The sequence below is a fragment of the Lepidochelys kempii genome, chromosome 3 (assembly GCF_965140285.1).
Source record: "Lepidochelys kempii isolate rLepKem1 chromosome 3, rLepKem1.hap1, whole genome shotgun sequence".
Taxonomy (NCBI): Eukaryota; Metazoa; Chordata; order Testudines; family Cheloniidae; genus Lepidochelys; species Lepidochelys kempii.
Window position 1 is genome coordinate 1095504 of NC_136382.1, and position 27498 is coordinate 1123001.

The following is a 27498-nucleotide window of genomic DNA, read 5'->3' on the forward strand; positions in this document are numbered from 1 at the left end:
TGAGTAATGGGAGTGAGAAACACAAAGACACACTGGGCGGGGGGATTCTTCTCATGGGTTTAGCCCTGGAGATGAAATGCAAATTCCACAGGGGGAGGGCCAGTAACATGCAAGGTCTCCTTACACCCTTTCCTCACCAACGCCCCAAAGATATGCAAGAATTAAGAACCTGTACTAAAGGGAAGAGAAAACCTGTATCTGAGCACATACAATGGTACAGGAAGAGGTTGGAAAATGCAATGAATGCTGAACAAACTGGACTGTCTAAACAGAAGCCATGGTATGATCATCAGACTTGGAAGTGCTGCCCTGTCATGAATTTACTGGTAATTTTATGCCTCTTCATTCATTACCTATGGGTTGAGACAAAGAATTTGGTAAATCCTTTAAAAATGTGTAACATGCATGATTTTTGGAAGAAACTTTTGTATGGGCTAGGAGTGGTAAGAAGGACATCCTGTAAGAATACTGCTTCTCAGCTAGTACCTGTGAACAGGCTTAGAGCTGGCACAGCAGAGAAAGCCTAACAAATCTAGACTGCTGGGTTGAAGGAAAAATGGAGGCACACCAGCTCATGGCATTGGTGGCTAAATGCCAAACACCTATGTTCTATAAGGTATTAATATCTACATTGTGTTAACAATGCTGTCCATTCAAAGGCTTTCAGGCAACTTGGAAAAAGAAACCCAGAACTTTGTAAAAACATCTGTGGGTAACACTACATTTTTTGGTAAAACTAAGGGCTTGTCTACACTACCCGACCACCAGACCAGAAGTTACTAGATCACAGGCCCTGGTTCTCATGGGAGACCTCAATCACCCTGATATCTGCTGGGAGAGCAATACAGCGGTGCACAGACAATCCAGGAACTTTTTGGAAAGCGTAGGGGACAATTTCCTGGTGCAAGTGCTGGAGGAACCAACTAGGGGCAGAGTTCTTGACCTGCTGCTCACAAACCGGGAAGAATTAGTAGGGGAAGCAAAAGTGGATGGGAACCTGGGAGGCAGTGACCATGAGATGGTCGAGTTCAGGATCCTGACACAGGGAAGAAAGAAGAGCAGCAGAATACAGACCCTGGACTTCAGAAAAGCAGACTTTGGCTCCCTCAGGGAACTGATGGGCAGGATTCCCCTAGGAGAATAACATGAGGGGGAAAGGAGTCCAGGAGAGCTGGCTGTATTTTAAAGAATCCATATTATCGTTACAGGGACAAACCATCCCGATGTGTAGAAAGAATAGTAAATATGGCAGGCGACCAGCTTGGCTTAACAATGAAATCCTTGCTGATCTTAAACACAAAAAAGAAGCTTACAAGAAGTGGAAGATTGGACAAATGACCAGGGAAGAGTATAAAACTATTGCTCAGGCATGCAGGAGTGAAATCAGGAAGGCCAAATCACACTTGGAGTTGCAGCTAGCAAGAGATGTTAAGAGTAACAAGAAGGGTTTCTTCAGGTATGTTAGCAACAAGAAGAAAGTCAAGGAAAGTGTGGGCCCCTTACTGAATAAGGGAGGCAACCTAGTGACAGAGGATGTGGAAAAAGCTAATGTACTCAATGCTTTTTTTGCCTTTGTCTTCAAGAACAAGGTGTGACATTATTGACTTGAACTGGGATCGTATAGCACATGGTTGCAACCAAGGTCCTGCAGTGGCACCAAATCTTGTACAAAGGGGGGGCAAATAAGGTGTCTCAGACAAGGTTATGGTTTGCTGGTTATTATTATGCTGTCTATATGTGCGTATCATTTTTGTATTTAAAGTTATAAGTATTGGCTCTGTACTGTCTGAAGTTCAAACTTGTGCTATGCTTCTGGGTGACACCCCAGACAAGTCGGTGTCAGCTCTGCCAAGCCTGCTTGATGGCCCATTAAGATATAGAGGGACCTAGACAAATTGGAGGATTGGTCCAAAAGAAATCTGATGAAGTTCAACAAGGACAAGTGCAGAGTCCTGCACTTAGGACAGAAGAATCCCATGCACTGCTACAGACTAGGGACCGAATGGCTCTGCAGCAGTTCTGCAGAAAAGGACCTAGGGGTTACAGTGGACGAGAAGCTGGATATGAGTCAACAGTGTTCCCTTGTTGCCGAGAAAGCTAACAGCATTTTGGGATGTATAAGTAGGAGCATTGACAGCAGATCGAGGGACGTGATCGTCCCCCTCTATTCAACATTGGTGAGGCCTCATCTGGAGTACGGTGTCCAGTTTTGGGCCCCACACTACAAGAAGGATGTGGAAAAATTGGGAAACATCCAGCGGAGGGCAACAAAAATGATCAGGGGGCTGGGAACACATGACTTACGAGGAGAGGCTGAGGGAACTGGGATTGTTTAGTCTGCGGAAGAGAAGAATGAGGGGGGATTTGGAAGCTGCTTTCAACTACCTGAAAGGGGGTTCCAAAGAGGATGGATCTAGACTGTTCTCAGTGGTAGCAGGTGACCGAACAAGGAGTAATGGTCTCAGGTTGCAGTGGGGGAGGTTTAGGTTAGATGTTAGGAAAAAAATTTTCACTAGGAAGGTGGTGATGCACTGGAATGGGTTACCTAGGGAGGTGATGGAATCTCCTTCCTTTGAGGTTTTTAAGGTCAGGCTTGACAAAGCCCTGGCTGGGATGATTTAGTTGGGTACTGGTCCTGCTTTGAGCAGGGGGTTGGATTAGATGACCTCCTGAGGTCCCTTCCAACCCTGATATTCTATGATTCTATGAACTGAGAGCAGGGCTCTGTCCTGGGGAGCTGACAGTCTGGCTCGGGCCCATACAGGGCCCCTGGCTCTGCTCTGAGGAGTCCATAAGAATGGCCACACTTAGTCAGACCAAAGGTCCATCCAGCCCAGTATCCTCTCTTCCGACAGTGGCCAGTGCCAGGTGCCCCAGAGGGAATGAACAGAACAGGGAATCACCAAGTGATCCATCCCGTCACCCATTCCCAGCTCCTAGCAAACAGAGGCTAGGGACACCATCCCTGCCCATCCTGGCTAATAACCATTGATAGACAAATCCTCCATAAACTTACCTTGTTCTTTTTTGAACCCTGTTATAGTCTTGGCCTTCACAACATCCTCTGGCAAGGAGTTCCACAGGTTGACTGTGCATTGTGAGACGAAATACTTCCTTTTGTTTGTTTTAAACCTACTGCCTACTAATTTCATTTGGTGGCCCCTAGTTCTTGTGTTATGAGAAGGAGTAAATAACACTTCCTTATTTACTTTCTCCACACCTGTCATGATTTTATAGACCTCAATCATATCCCCACTTAGTTGTCCCTTTTCCAACCTGAACACTCCCAGACTTATTAATCTCTCCTATACAGAAGCCGTTCCATACACCTAATAATTTTTGTTACCCTTTTCTGTACTTTTTCCAAATTCAATATATCTTTTTTGAGATGGGGCGACCACATCAGCATGCAGTATTCAAGGTGTGGGCATAGCATGGATTTATATAGAGGCAACATGATATTTTCTGTCTTATTATCTATCCCTTTTTTAATTATTCCCAACGTTCTGTTCGCTTTTTTGACTGCCGCTGCACATTGAGTGGTTGTTTTCAGAGAACTATCCACAGTGACTCCAAGATCTCTTTCTTGAGTGGTAACAGCTAATTTAGACCCCATCACTGTATATATATAGGTGGGATTATGTTTTCCAATGTGCTTTACTTTGCATTGATCAACATTAAATTTCATCTGCCATTTTGCTGCCCAGTCACCCAGTTTTGTGAGTCCCTTTGTAGCTCTTCACAGTCTGCCTGGGACTTAACTATCTTGAGTAGTTTTGTATCATCTGCAAATTTTACCACCTCACTGTTTACCCCTTTTTTCCAGATAGTTTATGAATATGTTAAATAGGACTGGGCCCAGAACAGATCCCTGGGGAACACCACTATTTACCTCTCTCCAGTCTGAAAACTGACCATTTATTCCTACCCTTTGTTTCCTATCTTTTAACCACTTACCAATCCATGAGAGGACCTTCCTTCTTATCCCATGACAGCTTACTTTGCTTAAGAGCCTTTGGTGAGGGACCTTGTCAAAGGCTTTCTGAAAATCTGTGTACACTATATCCACTGGATCCCCCTCATCCACATGCTTACTGACCCCTCATAATCTGGCTGCACCCCATACAGAGCACACAGGGCTCCGGGCCCTTGCAATGGGATACACTGGCTCCTGACTGTGTGGCATTGCCCTGGGTGGGAGTAGCCTCTCGCTCCCTGCCCACATCTGGCTCTATGCCCCAGACCTACCTATCCCTGGCCACCCCCCTCTAGGTCAGAGACTGCGCCCAGCCCCGTATGCAGAGCCACCCACGGGTGGGAAGGCCAGGGCCTGGATTCCCTCTGGGAAGCTGTGACCAAGTGGGAATTTTTCATAATGTTTTGTATGGCTATTGTGTGAGCCTCAGTTTCCCCTATGGTTGGTGGTGGGAAAAGGTGGGGAGATCCAGGTGTGACTGATGCCTAGCTGCCTGGGATCCGGCCCAGAAGACAATAGCCACTCATTGCCTGGACAGTTGGCACCCAACTAATGCCAGGGATGCCTCCTTCTGCTGGGCGCCAGCTGGGTGTGACCCACTGGACAATAACGAGCTAAGGAGGGGCCAGGTGACAGTGTTTGCCCAGGAACGAGGACAAAGGACCAAGGAGGGGCCAGGTGGGGTTGTTACATGGGGGCTGCTGGAAGAAGAGGCTTCTGGGTACTGGGACCACATCGGGGCCAGAGGGCTCTGGACTGACCCAGATGGACCAGGCGGTAACTTTCTGTTCTCCATGGTAACTAAGGACTTTCTACGCTATGGTCCAAACATCTAATAACCCTCCTGCTATTACCCCGCTGGCTGGGAGTCACTGCAGTATGTGATGAAGTGGGAACGTTCTCTGTGAATAGTGTGTGGGTGCCTCAGTTTCCCCTATGCCTTTCTTAAGTATCCAGGTGGGGGGAGCAGGGGGTGAGATTGTGTCAGAACCCTAGGGGGCCAGCGTGATGGTGTCTGCACAGAGAATGGCCGACACCCCGTCTCCTGGCCCCTGATGGCCTGGGGCCCTCCCCTGCAAGGTGCCGACTGAAGGAGTTGGGGAACAAAGAGATCAGGTGGCCTCCTGGCCTGGGAAAGAGACAAAGGAGAGGAGGGGCTGGAGAGTTTCAGTTTGGAGCTGGCTGGGGAAATGGAGGGAGGCCCAGATGGGGCTCTGGCCTCCCTGGCCCCCAAGACAGACCTGACTGTGGGGTCCTGTTCTCTGCACCCACAAGCTCTGTTTTAGACCATGTTCCTGTCGTCTAATAAACCTCTGTTTTACTGCCTGGCTGAGAGTCACATCTGGCTGCAGAATTCAGGTGCAGGACCCCCTGGCTTCCCCAGGAGCCCGCCTGTGCAGACTTGCTGTGGGAAGCGCACGGAGGGGCAGAGGAGGCTGAATGCTCCGAGGTCAGACCCAGGAAGGTGGAAGCCGTGTGAGCTTCTTGCCCTGGAGACAGTCTGCTCCCAGAGAGGAGGCTCCCTCAGAGTCCAGGATGGCTTCAAATGGAGCAGTTCCAGAGCATCGCCTGGGGACTCCACGACACAGGGTACAGAATGTGGGGGTGCACTGCTCCTTCTGTGGGTACAAGTCTCCCTCGAGTCCAGCTCAGGTGGACTCGCTGCTGGGGCTTGAGGCGTGACCCAGGGATGCTGAAGGCTCTGAGGTTTGGTCGTGGGAGGTGGGGAAGCCAAGGGGCTCACCCCAGTGAGTGTGTGACCCTGACGGGCTGACACACTGAAGGGGCCCTCCCAGGGACTAGGCCAGAGCCGTGCAAGGGCACCAGGCCTGGGGATCCGTGACAGACGTCCTTTGCCCCCGGGAGCTGGCAGGGCACGGAGGTAACATTCCTGTTGCAGTGTTGGCAGCAGCAGTGGGGCCCCAAGGGTTGGACCTGGCCCACTTGCCCCACACTCACCACGCCACCCGTCAGGCCCACCTCCTGCCAGGATCCAGCTAATGCCACGTGCGAGCTGCCAGGCACCAGCTGCCGCAGCAGTGGTTCTGCAGACTCACCCACACACTGACATCCTGACGAGTTAACGCGCTCACTCTGCCCAGAGCGGAGAGGCCAGAGCGCAGCCTCTGCCCACGCGGGCACTGCCCAGGGCCGCTCCAGCTTAGCATCAGTAGTCCTGCTTCAGGGGGAAACTGAGGCACCCAGCAGAGATATGCTTTGCACGTCCCTGCCCAAGACCTTGTGCGTGGGGTGGTGGGAGGTGTAGCTCTCACACGGCATGGCTGGCCCCAGCCCAACCAGGCTGAGGGTAGCAGGGACTGGCACCCTCCTGCTGGCGCGAACGGCACGAGCATAGCTAGCAATGAGAGCAGAGACGTGGGGCTCCAGCCTGGGCTGGCAATCAGCTGTCTGCCAAGGCTGGTACAGGGACCCAGGCTGCAATGCGAGATCCCCAAACCCGGAGGGACCCGCGTGGTCACCCGGGGTACATCCACACAGAGTTCACAGCCCGGGTTCTGGCTGCAGGGCTTCTTCACTGCGGGAGAGATGTTCGGGCACGAGCTGGAGCTCGGGCTCGAGGACCCTGTGTGACGAAGTGGGACTGTTCTTAATGTTTCCTCTGAATAGTGTGGGGGTGCCTCAGTTTCCCCTAGGCAGTTCTTAAGTATCTAGGGGGTGGAGTAAGGGTGTATGATCATTGCAGAGCCCTAGAGGGCAGGTGTGTGCAGGGGTCTGGACACAGAGAATGGCCGACACCCTGTTTCCTGGCAACTGATGGCCTGGGCCTTTCCCCCCCTGCAAGGTGAGAGCTGAAGGGTTGGAGAACAAAGGAATCAGGTGCCCTCCTGGCCTGGGAAAGGAACAAAGCCCAGAGGAGGAGGGGCTGGAGGGAGTTTCAGTTTGGGGCTGGCTGGGACATGGAGTGAAGTGCAGACGTGGTTGTCTGTCTCACTGCCCCCCAAAATGGACCCGGCTGAGGGGTCCTGTTCTCTGCACCTACAAGCTCTGTGTTAGACCATGTTCCTGTCGTCTAATAAACCTTCTGTTTTACTGGCTGGCTGAGAGTCACGTCTGACTGCGAAGTTGGGGGGCAGGACCCTCTGGCTTCCCCAGGAGCCCCGCCTGAGCGGACTCGCTGGGGGGAAGCGCATGGAGGGGCAGAGGATGCTGAATGCTCCGAGGTCAGACCCAGGAAGGTGGAAGCTGGGTGAGCTGTGTGTCCTGCAGACAGGCTGCTCACAGAAAGGAGACTGCCCCAGAGTCCTGACTGGCTTCATGGGGAGCAGTTCCAGAGCATCGCCCAGGGACTCCGTGACACCCTGTGAGGTGGGAGGGTCCCAGCGCTTAGAGCCAAGGGGGCTGGCTGGAAACCCCTTGGTGCAGCCCCTCGGGTCAGTGCTGCCCACGCGCAGGTGGCAGCGTGTGATGGGCCAGCCCAGGGGCATTGCCAGGTGGGCATTCTGTGATCTGGCCAAGGCCCCAGCTGCCCCGTGAGGAGCAGGCTCTGCAGGAAGGCTGCATCCCATCGGCCCTGCCTGCGCTGTGGGTTATGACCATGGGGACCTGCCAGTGCCAAGCCTGGTTGCCGGGGAGCAGCTCCTGTCAGCTGCCCTCGGCTCTTGCGGACCCCATCCCAGCCCCTGGAACAAGGTTCCCCCCAGGAGGCCCCAGCCCCATCCCCAACAGCAGGGCCACGGCAAGGCCAGTCACTGAGTTTATTTCTCCGGTTCCTTCCCAGTGTGTCTGGGCTCCATAGGCGGTGGCTCAGAGGGGCCCGTGAGGGCAGGGGCTTTCCAACCAGGGGTGTGGCTCAGTCTCCCCCCAGTGCCAGGAGTAGCCATGGGGCATGGCTCAATCACCCCCCAGCACCGCAGGCATCCATGGGCACGGCTTGGTCTATCCCAGGGCCAGGGACCACCATGGGGCATGGCTCAGTCACCCTGTGGATAGCCATGGGGCAGGAATCAATCTCCCCCTTTGCTGCGGACAACCATGGGGCATGGCTCAGAACCCCCAGCACCACGTATCAGTGGTTCCCTTGCTGAGGCTGCCCAGGGGGGCCAGCTTGATGGTTGCTGTGTGATGTGGCCCCCTGGAGCTCCCCCAAAAGCCACTGCTGAGCCGGCCCCACAGCCATTCGCTATGGCAGTCACAGAGGAGGGTGCGACATGGGGGGGGCCCTGCAGCTGGGTAGGGGGAACGGGGCCAGCCCCATGGCCATTTCCTATGGCAGTCGCAGTGGAGGTGTGGCGCGGGGGGCCCTGCGGCTGGGTAGGGGGAATGGGAAGGGGGTCCGGCCCCACGGCCATTCCCTATGGCAGTCACAGAGGAGGGTGCGACAAGGGGGGGAGCCCTGCGGCTGGGTGGGGGGAACGGGGAGGGGGGCCTGCCCCATGGCCATTTGCTATGGCAGTCGCAGTGGAGGTGTGGCGCGGGGGGCCCTGCGGCTGGGTAGGGGGAATGGGAAGGGGGTCCGGCCCCACGGCTATTCCCTATGGCAGTCGCAGAGGAGGGTGCGACAAGGGGGGGAGCCCTGCGGCTGGGTGGGGGGAACGGGGCTGGCCCCATGGCCATTTGCTATGGCAGTCGCAGTGGAGGTGTGGCGGGGGGGGGGCTGCAGCTGAGTCAGGGGCATGGGAAGGGGGTCCGGCCCCACGGCTATTCCCTATGGCAGTCGCAGAGGAGGGTGCGACAAGGGGGGGAGCCCTGCGGCTGGGTGGGGGGAACGGGGAGGGGGGCCTGCCCCACGGCCATTTGCTATGGCAGTCGCAGTGGAGGGTGTGGCGCGGGGGGGGCAGGCTGGGTGGAGGGCTCAGGGAGACCTGGTTGGGAGGGGTGCCAGCCCCATGGCCTCACAGCTGGTTCGCCTTCCAGGACAGGTAGGAATTCCAGATGACAGCCACCACCTGCACGACAGCCAGCCTGGGACAGAGGCGGGAGCCGGGTCAGCGACGGGCTAGGCCTGACGCGCACATGGCACAGCGGCCAGGCGAGGCTCTGCCCCTTGCTGGGCAGCCCCCATGCCTCAGGCCACGCTGCCTTGCAGCTCCCATTAGCCTGGGGTGGAGCTGGGCCCTGTGTCCGGGGCTGGCTGGAGGCTCCTGGCCAGGCCCCTTCCTCCCTGGGCAGCGGCTGTGGCCCCAGCAGGGGAAACCCCAAGCTGCACGCCCCACTCGGTGTCCCAGCCCCCCCTGTGCCCCAGCACAGAGCCTCCCTGGGCTGGGACAGGTGCAGGCAGGGATATTGGGGCAGTTGGGAGGGATGGCACAGGTGTGGGGGGAAGGTGGGGACAGGGAACCAGAGCAGGTGGGGCAGGCAGTAGGGTGACCAGATGCCCTGATTTTATAGGGACAGTCCCGATATTCTGGGCTTTTTCTGATATAGGCGCCTATTGCTCCCCAGCCCGTCCCGATTTTTCACACTTCCTATCTGCAAAAAGAACAGGAGGACTTGTGGCACCTTAGAGACAAACACATTGATTAGAGCATAAGCTTTTGTGAGCTAGAGCTCACTTCATCGGATGCATTCAGTGGAAAATACAGTGGGGAGATTTATATACACAGAGAACATGAAACAATGGGTGTTACCATACACACAGTAACCAGAGTGATCACTTAAGCTGAGCTATTACCAGCAGGAGAGTGGGGGGAACCTTTTGTAGTGATAATCAAGGTGGGCCATTTCCAGCAATTGACAAGAAGGTCTGAGGAACAGTGGGGGGTTGGGGGGGGGAATAAACATGGGGAAATAGTTTTACTTTGTGTAATGACCCATCCACTCCCCGTCTCTATTCAAGCCTAAGTTAATTGTATCCAGTTTGCAAATTAATTCCAATTCAGGAGTGTCTCCTTGGAGTCTGTTTCTGAAGTTTTTTTGTTGAAGAATTGCCACTTTTAGGTCTGTAATCAAGTAACCAGAGAAATTCAAGTGTTCTCCGGGTGGTTTTTGAATGTTATAATTCTTGACGTCTGATTTCTGTCCATTGATTCTTTTGCGTAGAGACTGTCCGGTTTGACCAATGTACATGGCAGAGGGGCATTGCTGGCCCATGATGGCATCTATCACATTGGTAGATGTGCAGGGGAACGAGCCCCTGATAGGGTGGCTGATGTCCCTTGAATAGATATGCGGACAGAGTTGGCACAGGGACTTGTTGCAGGGTTTGGTTCCTGGGTTAGTGGTTCTGTTGTGTGGTGTGTGGTTGCTGGTGAGTATTTGCTTCAGGTTGGGGGGCTGTCTGTAAGCAGGGCCTGGCCTGTCTCCCAAGATCTGTGAGAGTGATGGGTCATCCTTCAGGATAGGTTGTAGATCCTTGATGATGCGTTGGAGAGGTTTTAGTTGGGGGCTGAAGGTGACGGCTAGTGGCGTTCTGTTATTTTCTTTGTTGGGCCTGTCCTTTAGTAGGTGACTTCTGGGAACTCTTCTGGCTCTGTCAGTCTGTTTCTTCACTTCAGCAGGTGGATATTGTAGTTGTAAGAACGTTTGATAGAGCTCTTGTAGGTGTTTGTCTCTGTCTGAGGGGTTGGAGCAAATGCGGTTGTATCGTAGAGCTTGGCTGTAGACAATGGATCGTGTGGTGTGGTCTGGGTGAAAGCTGGAGGCATGTAGGTAGGAATAGCGGTCAGTAGGTTTCCAGAAGTCACCTACAGGACAGGCGTAACAAAGAAAATAACAGAACTCCACTAGCCATCACCTTCAGCCTCCAACTAAAACCTCTCCAACGCATCATCAAGGATCTACAACCTATCCTGAAGGACGATCCCTCATTCTCACAGACCTTGGGAGACAGGCCAGTCCTCACTTACAGTCAATTTCCATGCATCCGATGAAGTGAGCTGTAGCTCAGGAAAGCTCATGCTCAAATAAATTGGTTAGTCTCTAAGGTGCCACAAGTCCTCCTTTTCTTTTTGCGAATACAGACTAACACGGCTGCTACTCTGAAACACTTCCTATCTGGTCACCCAACAGGCGGAGAGGGAGCAGGGCAGGGGTGGGGCAGATGGGAGCCATGGCACAGGCAGAGGACAGGGTAAGGGGGCACTGGGGCACCCAAGAGGGTGGGGCGCAGGTGGGGGTGGGGTCCCAGGGCAGTTGGGGGCAGGGCAGGGACTGACCTGTGGTTCAGGGGGATGAAGTAGAAGTTGGCAATCTGCACTGCTGGCCAGAGCTGAAAGAGAGAAGACAGGGCAGGGTGAGGGCCCCTTAGGCACATGCTGATGGGGACCCTACAGCACTGCCTCAGCCCTCCCCCCAGCCCCTGGCACTGGGGGCACCCACAGGGGTTGGGACACTTGGCTAACTAAAATTCACCCAAGTTCCTGGTGGGTCAATAGATAATAGGGGGAGGTGGAGCCCTGGGCAACCCCAGTCCCCCCTTGCCCCACGTGGGGCAGGAACGCTGGCTGGCCAGTTGGCAAGGCCCTGGTGCAGGGCACGGCCATGCAGACAGTGGGGTGGGGCCCCCACAGGAGATGCTCTGCCAGCTCATTAGCAAAGCATGGGTGCGGGGCAGAGGGAAAGCCCCAGCCTGCAGGGCCGGCCCTGGAGCACGTCTCTGGGTCAGGGACTCTGAGCGCCTTGGGGAACCAGCTCATGGCACTGGTGCAGCCCCTGCACTTACGTAATAGTTGGTGAGCAGGGCATCCGGGTAATCCTGCAGGGAGTGAACAAGGCCAGTTATTCACAGGGTGCCCCCAGCCAGGCATCAGGGGACATGGGCTGGGCACGCCCCCCTGCCTGGCCTGGGCACGCGGGCTGGGCACACCCCACTTCCCTGGCCTGGGCACGTGGGCTGGGCACACCCCACTCCCCTGGCCTGGGCACGTGGGCTGGGCACGCCCCACTGCCCTGGCCTGGGCACACGGGCTGGGCACGCCCCACTGCCCTGGCCAGGGCACACGGGCTGGGCACACCCCACTGCCCTGGCCTGGGCACACGGGCTGGGCACGCCCCACTCCCCTGGCCTGGGCACACGGGCTGGGCACGCCCCACTCCCCTGGCCTGGGCACGTGGGCTGGGCACACCCCACTGCCCTGGCCTGGGCACACGGGCTGGGCACGCCCCACTGCCCTGGCCTGGGCACACGGGCTGGGCACACCCCACTTCCCTGGCCTGGGCACGCCCCACTCCTCTGGCCTGGGCACACAGGCTGCGCATGCCCCACTCTCCTGCCTGGGCACAAGGGCTGCGCACCCCACTCCCCTGGCCTGGGCATGTGGGCTGGGCACGCCCCACTCCCCTGGCCTGGGCATGTGGGCTGGGCACGCCCCACTCCCCTGGCCTGGGCACACGGGCTGGGCACGCCCCACTGCCCTGGCCTGGGCAAGCGGGCTGGGCACGCCCCACTCCCCTGGCCTGGGCACACGGGCTGGGCACGCCCCACTCCCCTGGCCTGGGCACACGGGCTGGGCACACCCCACTCCCCTGGCCTGGGCAAGCGGGCTGGGCACGCCCCACTCCCCTGGCCTGGGCACACGGGCTGGGCACGCCCCACTGCCCTGGCCTGGGCACGCGGGCTGGGCACGCCCCACTCTCCTGCCTGGGCACGCGGGCTGGGCACGCCCCACTCCCCTGGCCTGGTACCCGTGCGCTCCCAGGTGACCTTTGGCGCGGGCTCAAGGAGAAGCAATGGCTGTGGAGCACGAAGCTGCTGATGTCACCCGGGCAGGGGGAGGTTCCGCTGTCACTTTTCTGGCTGGGCTTGGAGTGTATTTTTGTCAGGCTATTTATATCCTGGCGTGCGGGCACAGATCAGCCACCTGCCCCTCGCTGGGCCACACCAGGCTCTGGAGCGGATCCCCCAGGGTGTGTGGGAGGCTGTGTGCCATGCCAGGGACCTGCCCAGTGCTAGGCAGCATCGGGCTGTGCCCCTGCCAGGCCAGCAGCCAAGGCCGGTGCCCGCAAGGAGCTCTTCTGCCCTGGGCAGGGATGCCCAGCAGGGAGCAGTTATGGTCGTGCCAGCCAGGGGGGCCGCAAGCTCCCTGACACACACCAGAAAGCTTGCCCTGGCCCATGGCAACCAAAGGCCGGACCTCCACATGGGCCTGACGTGGCTGGAGTTCCCACCGAGCCGGGGTGCTGGGCGGCACAGCCAGGCGGCCAGTGAGGGGCCAGGGCAGGGTGAGCCCTGGGGCAAGGAAGGCCGTTTAGGGATGGATCCCCCTGGCCAGGCCCCCTCTGCACCCAGGCACGCTCACAGCACTGGGCACCGGGCATGCGGCTGCTGAGGGAATGTGCCAGCCAGCAGGAGCAGGGGCTGCAGGCTCAGAGCCCAGCCTGGGAGCGCTGGGAGGGGAGAGGGGTCCCCCGGTCCCCCCCACACGGAGCTTGGCTCCCTCCAGGCCTCTTTCAGCAACCTCGCCATTGCCGCATAGAAGGGATGGGGCTCTGTGCCTGGGACCCAGGGCAAGCAGCAGGCATGTGGCCTGGTGCCCCCGGGGCAGCGGCATGGATCAGCAAGAAGCATTTGCTTCTGAAGGAGGAAACAGCCCGGGCAGAGTCTCCGTGTGCCCTCAGGGCTCCCTGCAGAGGGGCTGGGAGCCCTGCTGGGCCCCATATGCCGGGCAGAGGGGTCCCAGCGGCCCCGCTTGGCTCAGCCAAGAGCCGGAGCATGCTGCCAAGTGGGGGAGCAGCCCCTCCCCGGCGTGGCTGGCCCCGTTCCCGGCTGTGGTGACTCATGGAGGGGGCTGGGCTGCGCGCTGACTCACAGCCGGGGAGCCGCGCAGGGCGCTGGGGAAGGGCTGGGGCACCGGCTCGCCGGGTGATTCACACTCAGCCCTTGCTGACTCAGCCGCTTGCGCTGGTCTGAGACCACGATGTGGACAAGCCACCTGCTAATGGCTTTAGGGAGCTGCCAACGCAGACAGGTTCCCCCACCCCCGCCCCGCCAACAGACGGGGTCTCGGCACCCTCGTGCCACATGGGCCCTCCAGGTGTCTTGCCAGGAGCCGGAGCCCGAAGGAGGTGCCTGCATTGCGCCCCAGCACCAGGGAGACAGGGACACATCCATGTGGGCTGCCCCTCCCCAGCCCAGACCCCCCCTGCCTCAGCTTCCCCTGCCCGAGCAACTACCCCGTGACACCCGGGCCCCCAGCGAACCCCCCCGGCTCCTGCCGGGCGCCTCCAGTAACAGCCCCTCCCCCCAGCAACTCCCGGGCTCCAGTAACGCCTGCTCCCTATGCTTCCCCGGCCCCCCAGCGAACCCCCCCGGCTCCTGCCGGGCGCCTCCAGTAACAGCCCCTCCTCCCCTGCTCCCCCACCCCCCAGCGACTCCTCCGGGGCTCCTGCCAGGCAGCACCCCCACAGTTTGGGACAGGAAGTGGCACAAGGGCATTGGGGAGCAAAACGCAGCACAAGCTGCAGTTCCCAGGGGCTGTATTGCCCCCGGAACAGCTTGGGACTCACCCGTCGGACCTTGGCCCAGCTCTCCTCGGTGGACAGGCCGTTGAGTGCCCCGGCAATGGCCAAGAAACAGCCCAGGAAGCAAGGTGCAAACCCCGCCTGAAAGGGAGCCAGGAGTGAGTGTCCTGCAGCACCCCCCTCAGGCAGCTCTCTGCACCCAGGCTGGGCCCACTCGATAACTTGGCCTTGCTGAAAACCCGTGGCTCAGCCTGGCCAGTCCCTGGACAGGGGCCGGGGGCTCTGGCCTGAGTTCTGAGGGGGCAGGAGGTGAGGGGCTGCACCTCTTTGCCCAAATGCAGCTCCTTGGAGGGCTCCAGCCCAGCCTGCCCCCATCTCTGCGGCAGAACCGCCCCGGGAGACCCCAGCCCCAGCATGCAATGCAGGAGGGCTGCTCCGAGCATGGAACAATGCATGCTGGGACCCATTGTTCATGGCGCAGCCAAGGCGAAGGTGTGCCCTTGGCCTGTTCCCACGGCCTGGGAAACACCTTCCTTCGGCTGGCACCAGCTGTGGGCAGGAGAGCCTGCGGGGGATCTGGGGGCGGGAAGCCCCAGGCAGCGCTGGAGTGCAGGCAGGCCTCAGCCCAGGAAATGCATGTGTAAATGCACCCGGCTGCGAGGGCACAGATATACCCCTGTCCCCATGGGGACCCATCTCCTGCAGCCCCGTCCCTCACCCCACCTCCTGGGCACCCACCTCTCGCAGCCCCACCCACCATTCCCTCTCGGACACTTAACCTCATGTGCCCCCCAGGTACATCCTCTCCGCACACCCAGTCCCCAAAGTCCTTGCCCAGAAACGCTTCCTTCACAGACCTGATCCAGCACCATCTTCTTCAACGCCACCATCCTGGTGTTTCCCGGGATAAGTCGGTCCAGGAGCTGGTACCAGCCTCCCACCACAGGGCCCTGTAGAAGAAAGGGGGTCTGGCACCCTGTACCTCAAAGCAGCACCCTGGAACCCCCATATTCACCCTTGTCATATAATTATATTTCATACAAAGCAGGCCACGTAAGATATCATAGGAAAGGTCACGATCTGCTGAAACCCATTGTTCTGTCCAAATACAGATATCGTTCATGTGTAAGAAGTTATGAGATATGCTTATTGTTGTTACTGAAATATGCTGTAAGTTTGCTAGTGACAACACATCCCCACTCAGGAGGACGTTAAATACCCATTAATCAGCAGGGGAGTTGTAGACAAGGGATTTACAATGCTGTAAGATGGCTGCCCAAGCATCATCCAACAGGGGATTGCTCAGCTCCGTGACTCAGCAAAGACCACCACGACATGTCTGGGCTAAAGTTTTCCAGGCACATGGACTGAGGGTATAAAATAAGGGACAGTGAGATCGTGCTTTGGCCTTTCTTCTCCCCCGCCTATACTGGAAGCAACAAGAATGCTGAGAAGACAAAGACTTCGACTAAGGAGACTGGTCCCAGGCTTAAGGGGAAGCCTGTGTATCAAGAACTGTAACATCCAGTGAAGTGAGAAAACTAATTTAGACTGTGTGCTCACCTTTTCTTTTCTCTGGTAACTCTCTCTGACCTTTGGTGCCAACCACTTATAATCACTTAACATCTGTCTGTAGTTAATAAACCTGTTTTAGATTTTACCTTAAACAGTGTGTGTTGCTTGAAGAGTTTAGGAAACCTCAGCTCAGGTTACAAAGGCTAGTGTGTGTCCTCTCCACATCAAGGTATGGGTACACCAGATAATGCACTTACACTCATCAGGCTTCTGACCAGGGCAGGATGGTACAGCTCTGAGGTACAAGGCTGGGAGCTGGTGCGGATTCGGCAGGTGCCTTTCTCTGTGTGATTCATGAGTGGAAGCATTCATGCAACCTAGCTGGGAGTGGGGCTGTGGTTGTGCTGAGTAATCACAGTGCCTGGAGGGGGTTGCTGCTTGTCACTAGCAAAGCCTTGTGAGGGACAGCCCAGGCTGGAGAGTTAAGCGGGCAAAGCGCTACTCCAGTCCCAGGATCCTGTCACGGGGTCAGCTCAGGAGGGGCCTGCTGTGGTCCCTGGAACGCCACCTCCTGGGCTCAGATGGGATTGCAGAGAGCATTGGGTTCAAGACTATTGCTTGTGTTCTGCATCCACCGTGCCCCACATACAGCCAGATGGATGGACCTTCCCTACACATGCTCCCTACAGTGCGGGGGGAGGGGAAGCTGTCCTGTGCCAGTACCCCCTGATGGGCATCACAGAGCTCCCAACAGCCAGAAAATGCCTCCCCTGAACCTGCAGGAGGGTCAGGCCATTCTGCCCTGGTGCAGAGGGGAAACCGAGGCACAGAGAATTGGGGGAGGCTGTGCATGGCTACACTGCAAGCAAGTGGCTGGGAATGGAGCCCTCGTCTCTCTGAGCATAAGGCCGAGACCCAACGTGGGAGACGGCCTGGCGGGCGCTGAGAACTCAGGCAGTGATCTGGAGGTGAGAGTGACAGGCCGGTATGGAGGGTCTGGATCCAGACCCTGGGGCCCAGTGTAGGTCCACAGCCTGGCAGGAGATCCACAGGAGAGCCAGCAAAGTCTTATTCATCTGCGGGCGCTGAGGAGACAACGACCCCCATGATGGCAAAAGTGAATGGGAACCTGGGAGGCAGTGACCATGAGATGGTCGAGTTCAGGATCCTGACACAAGGAAGAAAGGAAAGCAGCAGAATACGGACCCTGGACTTCAGAAAAGCAGACTTTGACTCCCTCAGGGAACTGATGGGCAAGATCCCCTGGGAGAATAACATGAGGGGGAAAGGAGTCCAGCAGAGCTGGCTGTATTTTAAAGAATCTTTATTGAGGTTATAGGGACAAACCATCCCAATGTGTAGAAAGAACAGTAAATATGGTAGGCGACCAGCTTGGCTTCACAGTGAAATCCTTGCTGATCTTAAACATAAAAAAGAAGCTTACAAGAAGTGGAAGATTGGACAAATGACCAGGGATGAGTATAAAAATATTGCTCAGGCATGCAGGAGTGAAATCAGAAAGGCCAAATCCCACCTGGAGTTGCAGCTAGCAACAGAGGTTAAGAGTAACAAGAAGGGTTTCTTCAGATATGTTGGCAACAAGAAGAAAGTCAAGGAGAGTGTGGGCCCCTTACTAAATGAGGGAGGCAACCTAGTGACAGAGGATGTGGAAAAAGCTAATGTACTCAATGCTTTTTCTGCCTCTGTCTTCACGAACAAGGTCAGCTCCCAGACTGCTGCACTGGGCAGCACAGCATGGGGAGGAGGTGACCAGTCCTCTGTGGAGAAAGAAGTGGTTCGGGACTATTTAGAAAAGCTGGACGAGCACAAGTCCATGGGGCCGGATGCGCTGCATCCGAGGGTGCTAAAGGAGTTGGCGGATTTGATTGCAGAGCCATTGGCCATTATCTTTGAAAACTCATGGCGATCAGGGGAAGCCCCGGACGACTGGAAAAAGGCTAATGTAGTGGCCATCTTTAAAAAAGGGAAGAAGGAGGATCTGGGGAACTACAGGCCAGTCAGCCTCACCTCAGTCCCTGGAAAAATCATGGAGCAGGTCCTCAAGGAATCAATTCTGAAGCACTTAGAGGAGAGGAAAGTGATCAGGAACAGTCAGCATGGATTCACCAAGGGCAAGTCATGCCTGACTAATCTAATTGCTTTCTATGATGAGATAACTGGCTCTGTGGATGAAGGGAAAGCGGTGGACGTGTTGTTCCTTGACTTTAGCAAAGTTTTTGCCATGGTCTCCCACAGTATTCTTGCTAGCAAGTTAAGGAAGTACGGGCTGGATGAATGGACTATAAGGTGGATAGAAAGCTAGCTAGATTGTTGGGCTCAACAGGTAGTGATCAATGGCTCCATGTCTAGTTGGCAGCCGGTATCAAGTGGAGTGCCCCAAGGGTTGATCCTCAGGCTGGTTTAGTTCAATATCTTCGTAAGTGATCTGGAGGATGGTGAGGATTGCACCCTCAGCAAGTTTGCAGATGACACTAAACTGGGAGGAGAGGTAGATACGCTGGAGGGCACGGATAGGATACAGAGGGACCTAGACAAATTGGAGGATTGGGCCAAAAGAAATCTGATGAGGTTCAATAAGGATAAGTGCAGGGTCCTGCACTTAGGATGGAAGAACCCAATGCACCGCTACAGACTAGGGACCGAATGGCTCGGCAGCAGTTCTGCAGAAAAGGACCTAGGGTTTACAGTGGACGAGAAGCTGGATATGAGTCAACAGTGTGCCCTTGTTGCCAAGAAGGCCAATGGCATTTTGGGATGTATAAGTAGGGGCATTGCCAGCAGATAGAGGGACGTGATCGTTCCCCTCTATTCGACACTGGTGAGGTCTCATCTGGAGTACTGTGTCCAGTTTTGGGCCCACACTACAAGAAGGATGTGGAAAAATTGGAAAGAGTCCAGCAGAGGGCAACAAAAATGATTAGGGGACTGGAACACATGACTTATGAGGAGAGGCTGAGGGAACTGGGGATGTTTAGTCTACAGAAGAGAAGAATGAGGGGGGATTTGATAGCTGCTTTCAACTACCTGAAGGGGAGTTCCAAAGAGGATGGAGCTCGGCTGTTCTCAGAAGTAGCAGATGACAGAACAAGGAGCAATGGTCTCAAGTTGCAGTGGGGGAGCTTTAGGTTGGATATTAGGAAAAACTATTTCACTAGGAGGGTGGTGAAACACTGGAATGCGTTACCTAGGGAGGTGGTGGAATCTCCTTCCTTAGAAGTTTTTAAGGTCAGGCTTGACAAAGCCCTGGCTGGGATGATTTAATTGGGGATTCTATGGCCTTGGGAGAATCACAGACCCATAGAATATCAGGGTTGGAAGGGACCTCAGGAGGTCATCTAGTCCAACCCCCTGCTCAAAGCAGGACCAATCCCCAACTAAATCATTGCGGACTAAACAATCCCAGTTCCCTCAGCCTCTCCTCATAAGTCATGTGTTCCAGTCCGCTAATCATTTTTGTTGCCCTCCGCTGGACACTTTCCAATTTTTCCACATCTTGTTGACACGGAGTGTGGGGGAGTCAGGGCCCTGCACCCCTCTTCCTGGGATTCACCGTGACTCTCAGCCAGCCAGTAAAATGGAAGGTTTAGTGGATGACAGGAACACAGTCCCAAACAGAGCTTCTCGATACCAGAACCCCTCAGACAGGTCCTTCTGGGGAACAGGGAGCTTAAACCCCGGCCTTGGGGTTCCCTCCATTTCCCCAGTCCACTCCCAACTCAAAACCCCCTCCAGCTGACTCACCCAGCCTGCCCCTGGCTCCTCCTCCAGCCTTTGTCCAGCTTCCCAGGCAAAAGGTGTCATCTGGACTCAACCCCCCTCCTGGGCTCAGGTTACAGGCTCAGGTATCCTCCTTCCAGTGAAGCCACCCCCTGCTATCCCATCCCCAATGCAGACAGTCCCAGTAAAACTCCCCTGCGACATTCCCAGGTCAATCTGCCCCACTCCCTTCTGTGTCACATCTCTCCCCCCTTTCATACTGAACTGAGCGGGGTCACGCTGACCAGTGACCTGGGGAAGTTCGGGGCCCCCTCTCCGGGACAGCGCATCCGCTATCAGGTTAGCCCTTCCCTTCACGTGGACCACGTCCATGTCGTAATCCTGCAGGAGCAGGCTCCACCTCTGGAGCTTGGCGTTGGCTCCTTTCATCTGGTGCAGCCACGTCAGGGGAGAGTGGTCGGTGTAGACGGTGAAATGTCGCCCAAATAGATATGGCTCTAGCTTCGTAAGGGCCCACACCATGGCCAGGCACTCCTTCTCGATGGCCGCATAGTTTTGCTCCCGGGATAACAACTCCTTGCTCAGGTACAGGATGGGGTGTCTCTCCCCCTTTTCATCCTCCTGCATTAACACCGCCCCCAGTCCCATGTCTGAGGCGTCGGTGAACACCACAAAGGGCTTGTCAAAGTCTGGGTTTGCCAGAACTGGGTCACGGACCAGAGCCTCCTTCAGTGCCCGGAAAGCCTCCTGGCACTGCTCGGTTCAGACCACCTTGTCTGGCTTCCCCTTCTTGCATAGCTCGGTGATGAGGGCGGCGATGGTACTAAAGTGGGGCACAAATCTTCGATAGTACCCACCATCCCAATAAAGGCTTGGACTTTCTTTTTGGTGTGGGGAGCAGGCCAGTCTCTGATCACCTCCACTTTAGCTGGTTCTGGCTTTAGGCAGCCACTCCCCACCCGATGCCCCAGGTAAGATACTTCAGCCATCCCCACCTTGCACTTCTCCGCTTTTACAGTCAGCCCAGCCCTGGCCTGGCCAGGCCCATGAGCTCAGCAAGTCTTTCTCAGAAGGTCAAGACATATTCCACCACTGACTCCTCATCGGGAGTGGCCTTCCCCTCCCATTCATCTCTCATCAGGTCCAGGGGCCTGTCACGGAGTCCCCAGGCAATGCTCTGGAACTGCTCCCTATGAAGCCAGTCAGGGGTTGTCCCGTTGGTCCCCTCGAGCTGGGCAGTTGGTCCTGACGCCGGATGTTCCCCTTGGGAGGGGGTTCTCCATGTTCCCCCTTTGGGAAGTCCTAGGGTAACTCTCCCTCTGCATCATGGTGGGCCTGTTCCTTTCGGACTCCTCCCCGCCACCCCCTAACCAACTTTTCACAAACTCGTTGGCCAGCTGCCCTTTGCATCGCGGGGCCTCTGGCTTTTTGTCCACCAACCACAGCCTCAGGTCAGATGGGCACTGTTCATACAGTTGCTCCAGTACCACGAGATCAAGCAGGTCCTCCTTAGTTTGGGCCCCATCTGCCCACTTGTGGGCATACCCCTTCATCCAGAGGGCCAGTTCTAGATATGTGACCTAGGGGTTTTACGCTGACTCTGGAACCTTTTCCGGTACATCTCGGAAGTCAGACCAAACTCGTGTAGCAGGGCTTTTTTGAACAGTTTATAGTCCCCTGTCTCCGCCCCTTTCATTCAGCTGTACATACCCACGGCTTTGGGGTCTAGTAAGTGGGTGAGAAACTGGAATCTGTCTGCTGGGTCAACCCTGTGCAGCTCGCAGGTGTTCTCAAAGGCAATCAGGAAGTCATCTATGTCCTCCCACTCCTTACGCTGGGCCAGGAAGCACTTATCAAAGCTCCATGCAGTCCTGGGTCCCCCATCACTCACCGCAGCCGGGGGCTCGCTGCTCCTCAGCCTGGCCAACTCCAGCTTGTGCTGTCTCTGCTTCTCTTGTTCTTCCGGCTCCTCCTTTAGTTCCTGCTGCCTCAGCTCTAGCTCTTTCAGTTTTATCTCCCTCTCCCATTCCAGCTGCCTCAGCTCCAGGGATGGGGAGCTCCACTGGGAGGATCCCCTGCTGGCTGTGGGGTTCATGGTGCCCTCGGTATTCTCTGGGCTCCTCCCAGCCCTTCCCTGAGGCATAGGTAGGAGGGGTCCCAGGATGCCCTTGGCAGCCGTCTGACCACTCCCAGCTGGGACAGATACTGGTGCCCGCCCTGCATCTGCCGGGCTGCTTCCCTCAGAGACAGGGATCGGTTCATTCAAGCGATCCTCCTCCTCCAGCTGGGCAATCAGCTGTTCTTTGGTGCACTTCCCACTGCGCAGCCCCCTCTGCCTGCACAGCTCCACCAGGTCACTCTTAAGGCACTTTGCATACATCTTCCTGCTGGCCACTCCCGGGCCTGTGCAGTTTCCAGGAGGAACCCCTAGTGTGTCAGCCCTTCTCCAGGTCACCACCTCTCTCCCAGGGTCAAGCCGCAGACTCCTCCACCCCTGAGACTGCTCACCGCAGTTCTCAGGGGGACCTGCAACAGTCCTTCTCGCTGGTCTCACACTCCCAGGGGTTAAGCGTAGCTCCTCTGCCCCCCGAAACCGCTCCTCTTCGACTCTTCAGCACGCCTGGTCCCCATCAATCCCCCTTCGTTTTACTGCTCCCCAGTCACTCACTGCAGGAAGCGCCGTCCACAGGGTGCAGTAGATCCCACCGCTGCCACCAGTTGTCATGGAGTGCGGGAGAGTCGGGGCCCTGCACCCCTCTTCCTGGGATTCACTGAGGCTCTCAGCCAGCCAGTAAAATGGAAGGTTTATTGGATGACAAGAATACAGTCCCATGTTAGGATATAGATATTCAGGCCTGTCTGTAAAGGCCCAGACTCTAAGAGTTTAGGCGTATTCTTATCATTTGGCTAGTTCTAGAGGTATAAAAGAAAAGAATCAAAATCACTGTCTTAGGCTAAGGCCTTTGGCTAAGCAGCAGAGGCAGCCATAAGCTGGGAAGCGAACGGTCACCTCCTCACATTCCACACTAGTCACATTGACAGAAGGTGCTATTGGGCTATTAGGATACAATCCTGTCCTGATAGTGCCTATCGCCTCCAGAGAAAGGGAAGTGCCTAGAAGATGTAAAAGGAAACTTAGTTTGATAGCATCCTGTCTGGCAAGAACTCACTTATCCATAGCTGGGATGTGAAATCCTCATTTCTGTGTTGTTCTATCACTGTAGTCCCCATTTCCCCATTGTTTGTCTGTATAATCTCTGTCTGGTTCTGTGATTGTTTCTGTCTGCTGTATAATTAATTTTGCTGGGTGTAAACTAATTAAGGTGGTGGGATATAATTGGTTACATAATCATGTTACAATATGTTAGGAGTGATTAGTTCAGAACGCAAGTTTTACTACATAGTCTGCAGTCAATCAGGAAGTAAGGGGGGGAATGGGAACAGGGAATGGGGGTGGGGAAATTGGAATCATGCTTTGCTAAGGGGGGGAATGGGAACAGGGACACAGGTGTAAGGCTCTGTGGTGTAAGAGCTGGGAAGGGGGACACTAAGGAAGGAAACTGGAGTCATGCTTGCTGGAAGTTCACCCCAATCAACATTGAATTGTTTGCACCTTTGGACTTCTGGTATTGTTGCTCTCTGTTCATTCGAAAAGGACCAGGGAAGTAAGCAGGTGAAGGAATAAGCCCCCTAACATCCCAAACAGAGCTTCTTGGTACAACCAGGACCCCTCAGACAGGTCCTTCTGGGGGGCAGGAAGCTTAGACCCCGGCCTTGGGGTTCTCTCCGTTTCCCCAGTCTACTCCCAACTCAAAACCCCCTCCACCCGTTTCCCCAGTCTACTCCCAACTCAAAACCCCCTCCAGTCGACTCCCACAGCCTTCCCCCGGCTCCTCCTCCAGCCTTTGTCCAGCTTCCCGGGCCAAAGGTGTCACCTGGCCCCAACCCCCCTCCTGGCTCAGGTGACAGGCTCAGGTATCTATCGTCCCTCCAGTGAAGCCCCGCCCTGCTATCCCACCCCCAATGCAGACAGTCCCAGTAAACCTCCCCTGCGACATTCCCAGGTCAATCCGCCCCACTCCCTGCTCCGTCACACCTTCTTGTAGTGTGGGGCCCAAAACTGGACACAGTACTCCAGATGAGGCCTCACCAGTGTCGAATAGAGGGGAACGATCACGTCCCTCAATCTGCTGGCAATGCCCCTACTTATACAGCCCAAAATGCCGTTAGCCTTCTAGGTGCCCTGAGAACTCATGCTGCAGCCAGGGCTTGGCACAGACCTCCACCCCACAGTGCAGCCAGAGAGCCAGAGGCATCTTCCCCGGGAGCCAGCAGGGCAAGGAGGAACCCTGTGGAGGGCACCAGGCCCTGGCAGCTGCGACCAATACAGATCCCCGGGGCTCTTGAAACAAACACAAATGGGAGAGACAGAGCTGGATGCCAGGGTGCCAAGGTCCTTTTATCGCTCCATCACTGTCTGCCGCTATAGGCCTTGAGAGAATCCCCAGCTTTCTCTGTGCCTCAGTTTTCCCATCTGAACCTGACTGAGCTCCTGGCTGGGGAGCAGGGGAGCTTATGCAGTATGTTGAGCTCTCAGGCAGAAGGCAAGGCCAACACTGACCATGAGAGGACAGTGCCCCCAGCTGAGTCCCTGCCCCTCTCCCTGCAGCACAGCGCCCCCAGGGCCTTGGGGCCAGCACAGGCTGCAAGTGAGAGTCTCAGTTTCCCCTGTGTGAGGCACAGTTCCCCAGCAGGTGGGAAGGTCTGGGGGCTCTGGGGCAGGTGAAGACACAGGTGTGGATGGCGCCTGGTGGCCTCAGCCCTTAGGTCCCTTCTCCATGCAGCTCTTGAGAAGAGAAGGGCAGATCCATGGCCAGGACGTGGACACCTGGCGACCAGCGACCCAGAGAAATGCAGATTCCCTGCCCCTCTGCAGGGCGCTGAGCCCCATCCCCCAGCTCGGGAGCAAAGGCTGTGGTGGGGGAGCTCTAAGTGTGGGTTGTGGGGAGCAGTTGGAGGCACCCCGGGAGTCTGACAAAGGAGATCAGATAGACGGGGGGACAGAGCTTGAACCCTGGGGGTCGCTGCAGCTGGGCTTGGCGCCGGCTGCCCAGAACGGACTCTGCTGGAACCTTCACTTCTCTGGGCAACCCCAGAGCTGCCTGTGCCGTGTGCCAGGCCAAGGATACACCCGCCTGTCTGCCCACGCTGGCTGGCGGAGGCCGAGCTCCGGAGTGAGAACTGCAGGCTGAGTGGGAGCAGCTGGTGGGGGCAGGCAGGGATCTGAGTGCTGGTGACCCTCACCCACCAGCCTTGCTGAGCCCGTCCCAGGGAGCTGCTCCCTCTCCCAGGCTCCTCGGCGCTAGGACTCAAGCCAGGAGCTGTTCAACACAAGGGCATGGGAGCGGCACAGCGGCCAAGTGCCACATACTGGAATTGGCTCCTGGCCGGTTCCGGCACCACTCAGCACTTCGCCTGCCGTGGCGCAGACTGCAGGGCCGGGGACCAGCTCCGAGGGCCAGGGCCTAGGCAGTGAGCGGCTGTGCTACACTGATGCCCCCTGCCCTGGGCTCTCCCCCCAGCATGGCAGAGTCCCATGGCTGCCTGCCAGGAGGCACTGACAGTCCAAGGAGCCTGCCAGCCCCAGGGGTAGAATTCTACAGCCGCTGCCTGCTCCCGGCTCTGCTCCTCGCATGCCCGGCGCGAGACCAGCTCTGCATGCTGGCGTGCGCGCAGCCTGCTGCCATGGGTCCCCCGCTCTGCTCCCAAGGGGCCCTGGGGGGGACGGGCAGGGGGCAGCACTCACCACAAAGCAGAAGCCAATGGCCATCATCTTCAGCGTCCTGCGGCTGCTGTGCCCACTCAGGCCCCTTCTCTCCACCAGCTGCTGAGAGATCACGTCTCCGACTCCCACCAGGGACCCTGCGCAAAGCAGCCCCCAGCTGGGTCAGGAGCGCGGACCCCTGCTGCCCTCCCCACCCCCTTCCCCAGTGCCCACAGCTGGGTCGGGAGCACAGACCCCTGCTACCCCCCCGCGCCCCCTTTCCCAGTGCCCACAGCTGGGTCGGGAGCGCAGACCCCTGCTGCCCCCCCAGTGCCCACAGCTGGGTCAGGCCCCTGGCCCATCCATCCCCGTGTCCCATCTCTGACAGTGGCAGCACCAGATGAGAAGCAGGTCTGCGAATCCCACAGTCACAGAGGTGGGATAATCTGACCCCCCCACACATCTGCTGCTGGTCTCTCAGGGTAGGGCTACATCACAGTAAACGACCAGCGGCACAACTGCGGCTGGCAGGTCAGCTGGCTCGGGCTGGAGCCCAAACATCTATTATAGCCCCACAGGCTGAGCCCTGGGAGCCCAAGCCCCCAAGCCAGCTGAGCGGGGCCAGGGGCGGGTCTCTTCCTGCAGTGTAGACACACCCACGTAGCGTAAGCCTGAAGCAGGAGGTTTAGTCTCCTTGCCTGACGTTGTATCATTAACCATCACTCTGGATGTTTCTGTGACCCACAGAAAGGACCAGCCCCTTTCTGAATCCTGCTAATCTTCTTGACCTCAATGACTTGCTGTGGCAGTGAGTTCTACAGATCCCTCATTCAGCTCCTTTCCACGGTAACAATCGCAATCTCATCACTCTCTCTGCACAGGACAGCTTTCCAGGTCTCCAAACTCCCTCCAGCTCTGCACTATCCTAGGTGAGATGGGGCCTGGCACTGTGCAGTGTCCAGATGGGCTGGCGCCTCTGGAGAATATTCTCCACCATCTCTACCCCATCCTTGTGCATCCGGACCTTGCAGTCGTGTTTCTGCCCAGAGCCGAGGTGCCCAGCACACGGCCCTGGCCTGGAGTTTGTGCAGAGCCTGGGAGATGAACGGCCAGTTGAAATGTTTCCCTCCATTACTCTGCATTTACCGACACTGAATTTCATTCGCTGGTGTATGGCTCAGTCCCCTAGCTTGGTTCAATCCCGCTCAGGGCCTTGCAGGCCTCTGGTCCTGACAAACCACGAGCTGCCCCTTCCCAGATCATTAACCACCACACGACCCGCGATGGGATCCAGTCCACCCCATGCTGTCAGCCTTCAGCCACAATGAACACTGGCCGTTTCACTGTCTCCTAGCCAGGCTCTGCTCTGTGACAGCCCTTGGCCTCTCGCCCCCTGGATACCTCAGGAGCCTCTACAGCAGGCCCTTGTCCAAGTTTGAAAGGCTGACGTGATCCTGTCAACCAGTTCTCCTTTATCCCGACGCTACTGACACGCCGGGGGGCACGAAGCAGCATTCATGGCGGGCCCCTGTCAGTACCTGGCCTGGGTAGGGAAGCGAATGGTCCAGCCAAGGGGCCCAATTTGGGGATGAATCCTGCTCACATGCCACCTGAGGCACGCTGGGCGTACGCTAAGACTGCATGTCCAGAAGCGGAATGGGTGGAGCCTCTCAGACCCTGATCTTTTGGGGGGTTGCTGCTCTGTTTTACTGATCGTTTCAACAGCTCCCCGGGCTCACCCCGGAGCCTTTTTCAGTACAGGTACAACACTGGCTCCTCTCCAGGGCTCTGCAACAGAGCTGCGTTTAACGAGCATTTGGATAATTCTGCTAGCCACTCGTCCACCCCACACCTCAGCCCTGGGGAATGGAGCAGACAGGCCTGGCCCCTTCTCCTGACCCCTCATTCTCTGACAGCGCCTCGTCTTTCCTAGCAGAACGGAGCAGCTCTGGGACCAGGATGTCCCCCCAGCCTCCTCCCTGCAGACTAATGCAAAGAAATCATCTAGCTTCTCAGCAACTGCCTTCCCTGCTAGCCTGCTCCCTGCAGCCCCAGCCCGCCAGCGCCCCAGCCTGGCTCTGGGCTGGCGTCCTGCGGCTGAGGACCTTTTCCCAAAGAGGCCTCTGTACCAGATGACTAAAGGGTA

The 27498-nt window shown here is 56.8% G+C and overlaps 1 protein-coding gene across 7 annotated transcripts in view; it reads right to left on the reverse strand.

Annotated features, from left to right (window-relative positions):
- Window positions 1-7683: 7683 nt before the first annotated feature.
- Window positions 7684-27498, reverse strand: part of MPV17 (mitochondrial inner membrane protein MPV17) — a 50601-nt gene continuing 30786 nt past the window's right edge. Inside the window, exons 3-8 of one of the 7 annotated variants that reach the window (XM_078851991.1) lie at window positions 25395-25510; window positions 15193-15285; window positions 14381-14476; window positions 11598-11630; window positions 11092-11144; window positions 7684-8899 (exon numbers count right to left, since the gene is read on the reverse strand). In XM_078851991.1, the coding sequence (XP_078708117.1) occupies window positions 8830-8899; window positions 11092-11144; window positions 11598-11630; window positions 14381-14476; window positions 15193-15285; window positions 25395-25510 (461 nt within the window). In that variant the 3' untranslated portion in view covers window positions 7684-8829. Of the gene's footprint in view, window positions 8900-9442; window positions 10621-11091; window positions 11145-11597; window positions 11631-14380; window positions 14477-15192; window positions 15332-25394; window positions 25511-27498 lie in introns of those variants that run through there. The other 6 variants (XM_078851988.1, XM_078851993.1, XM_078851992.1 and 3 more) reach the window with 6 other exon arrangements.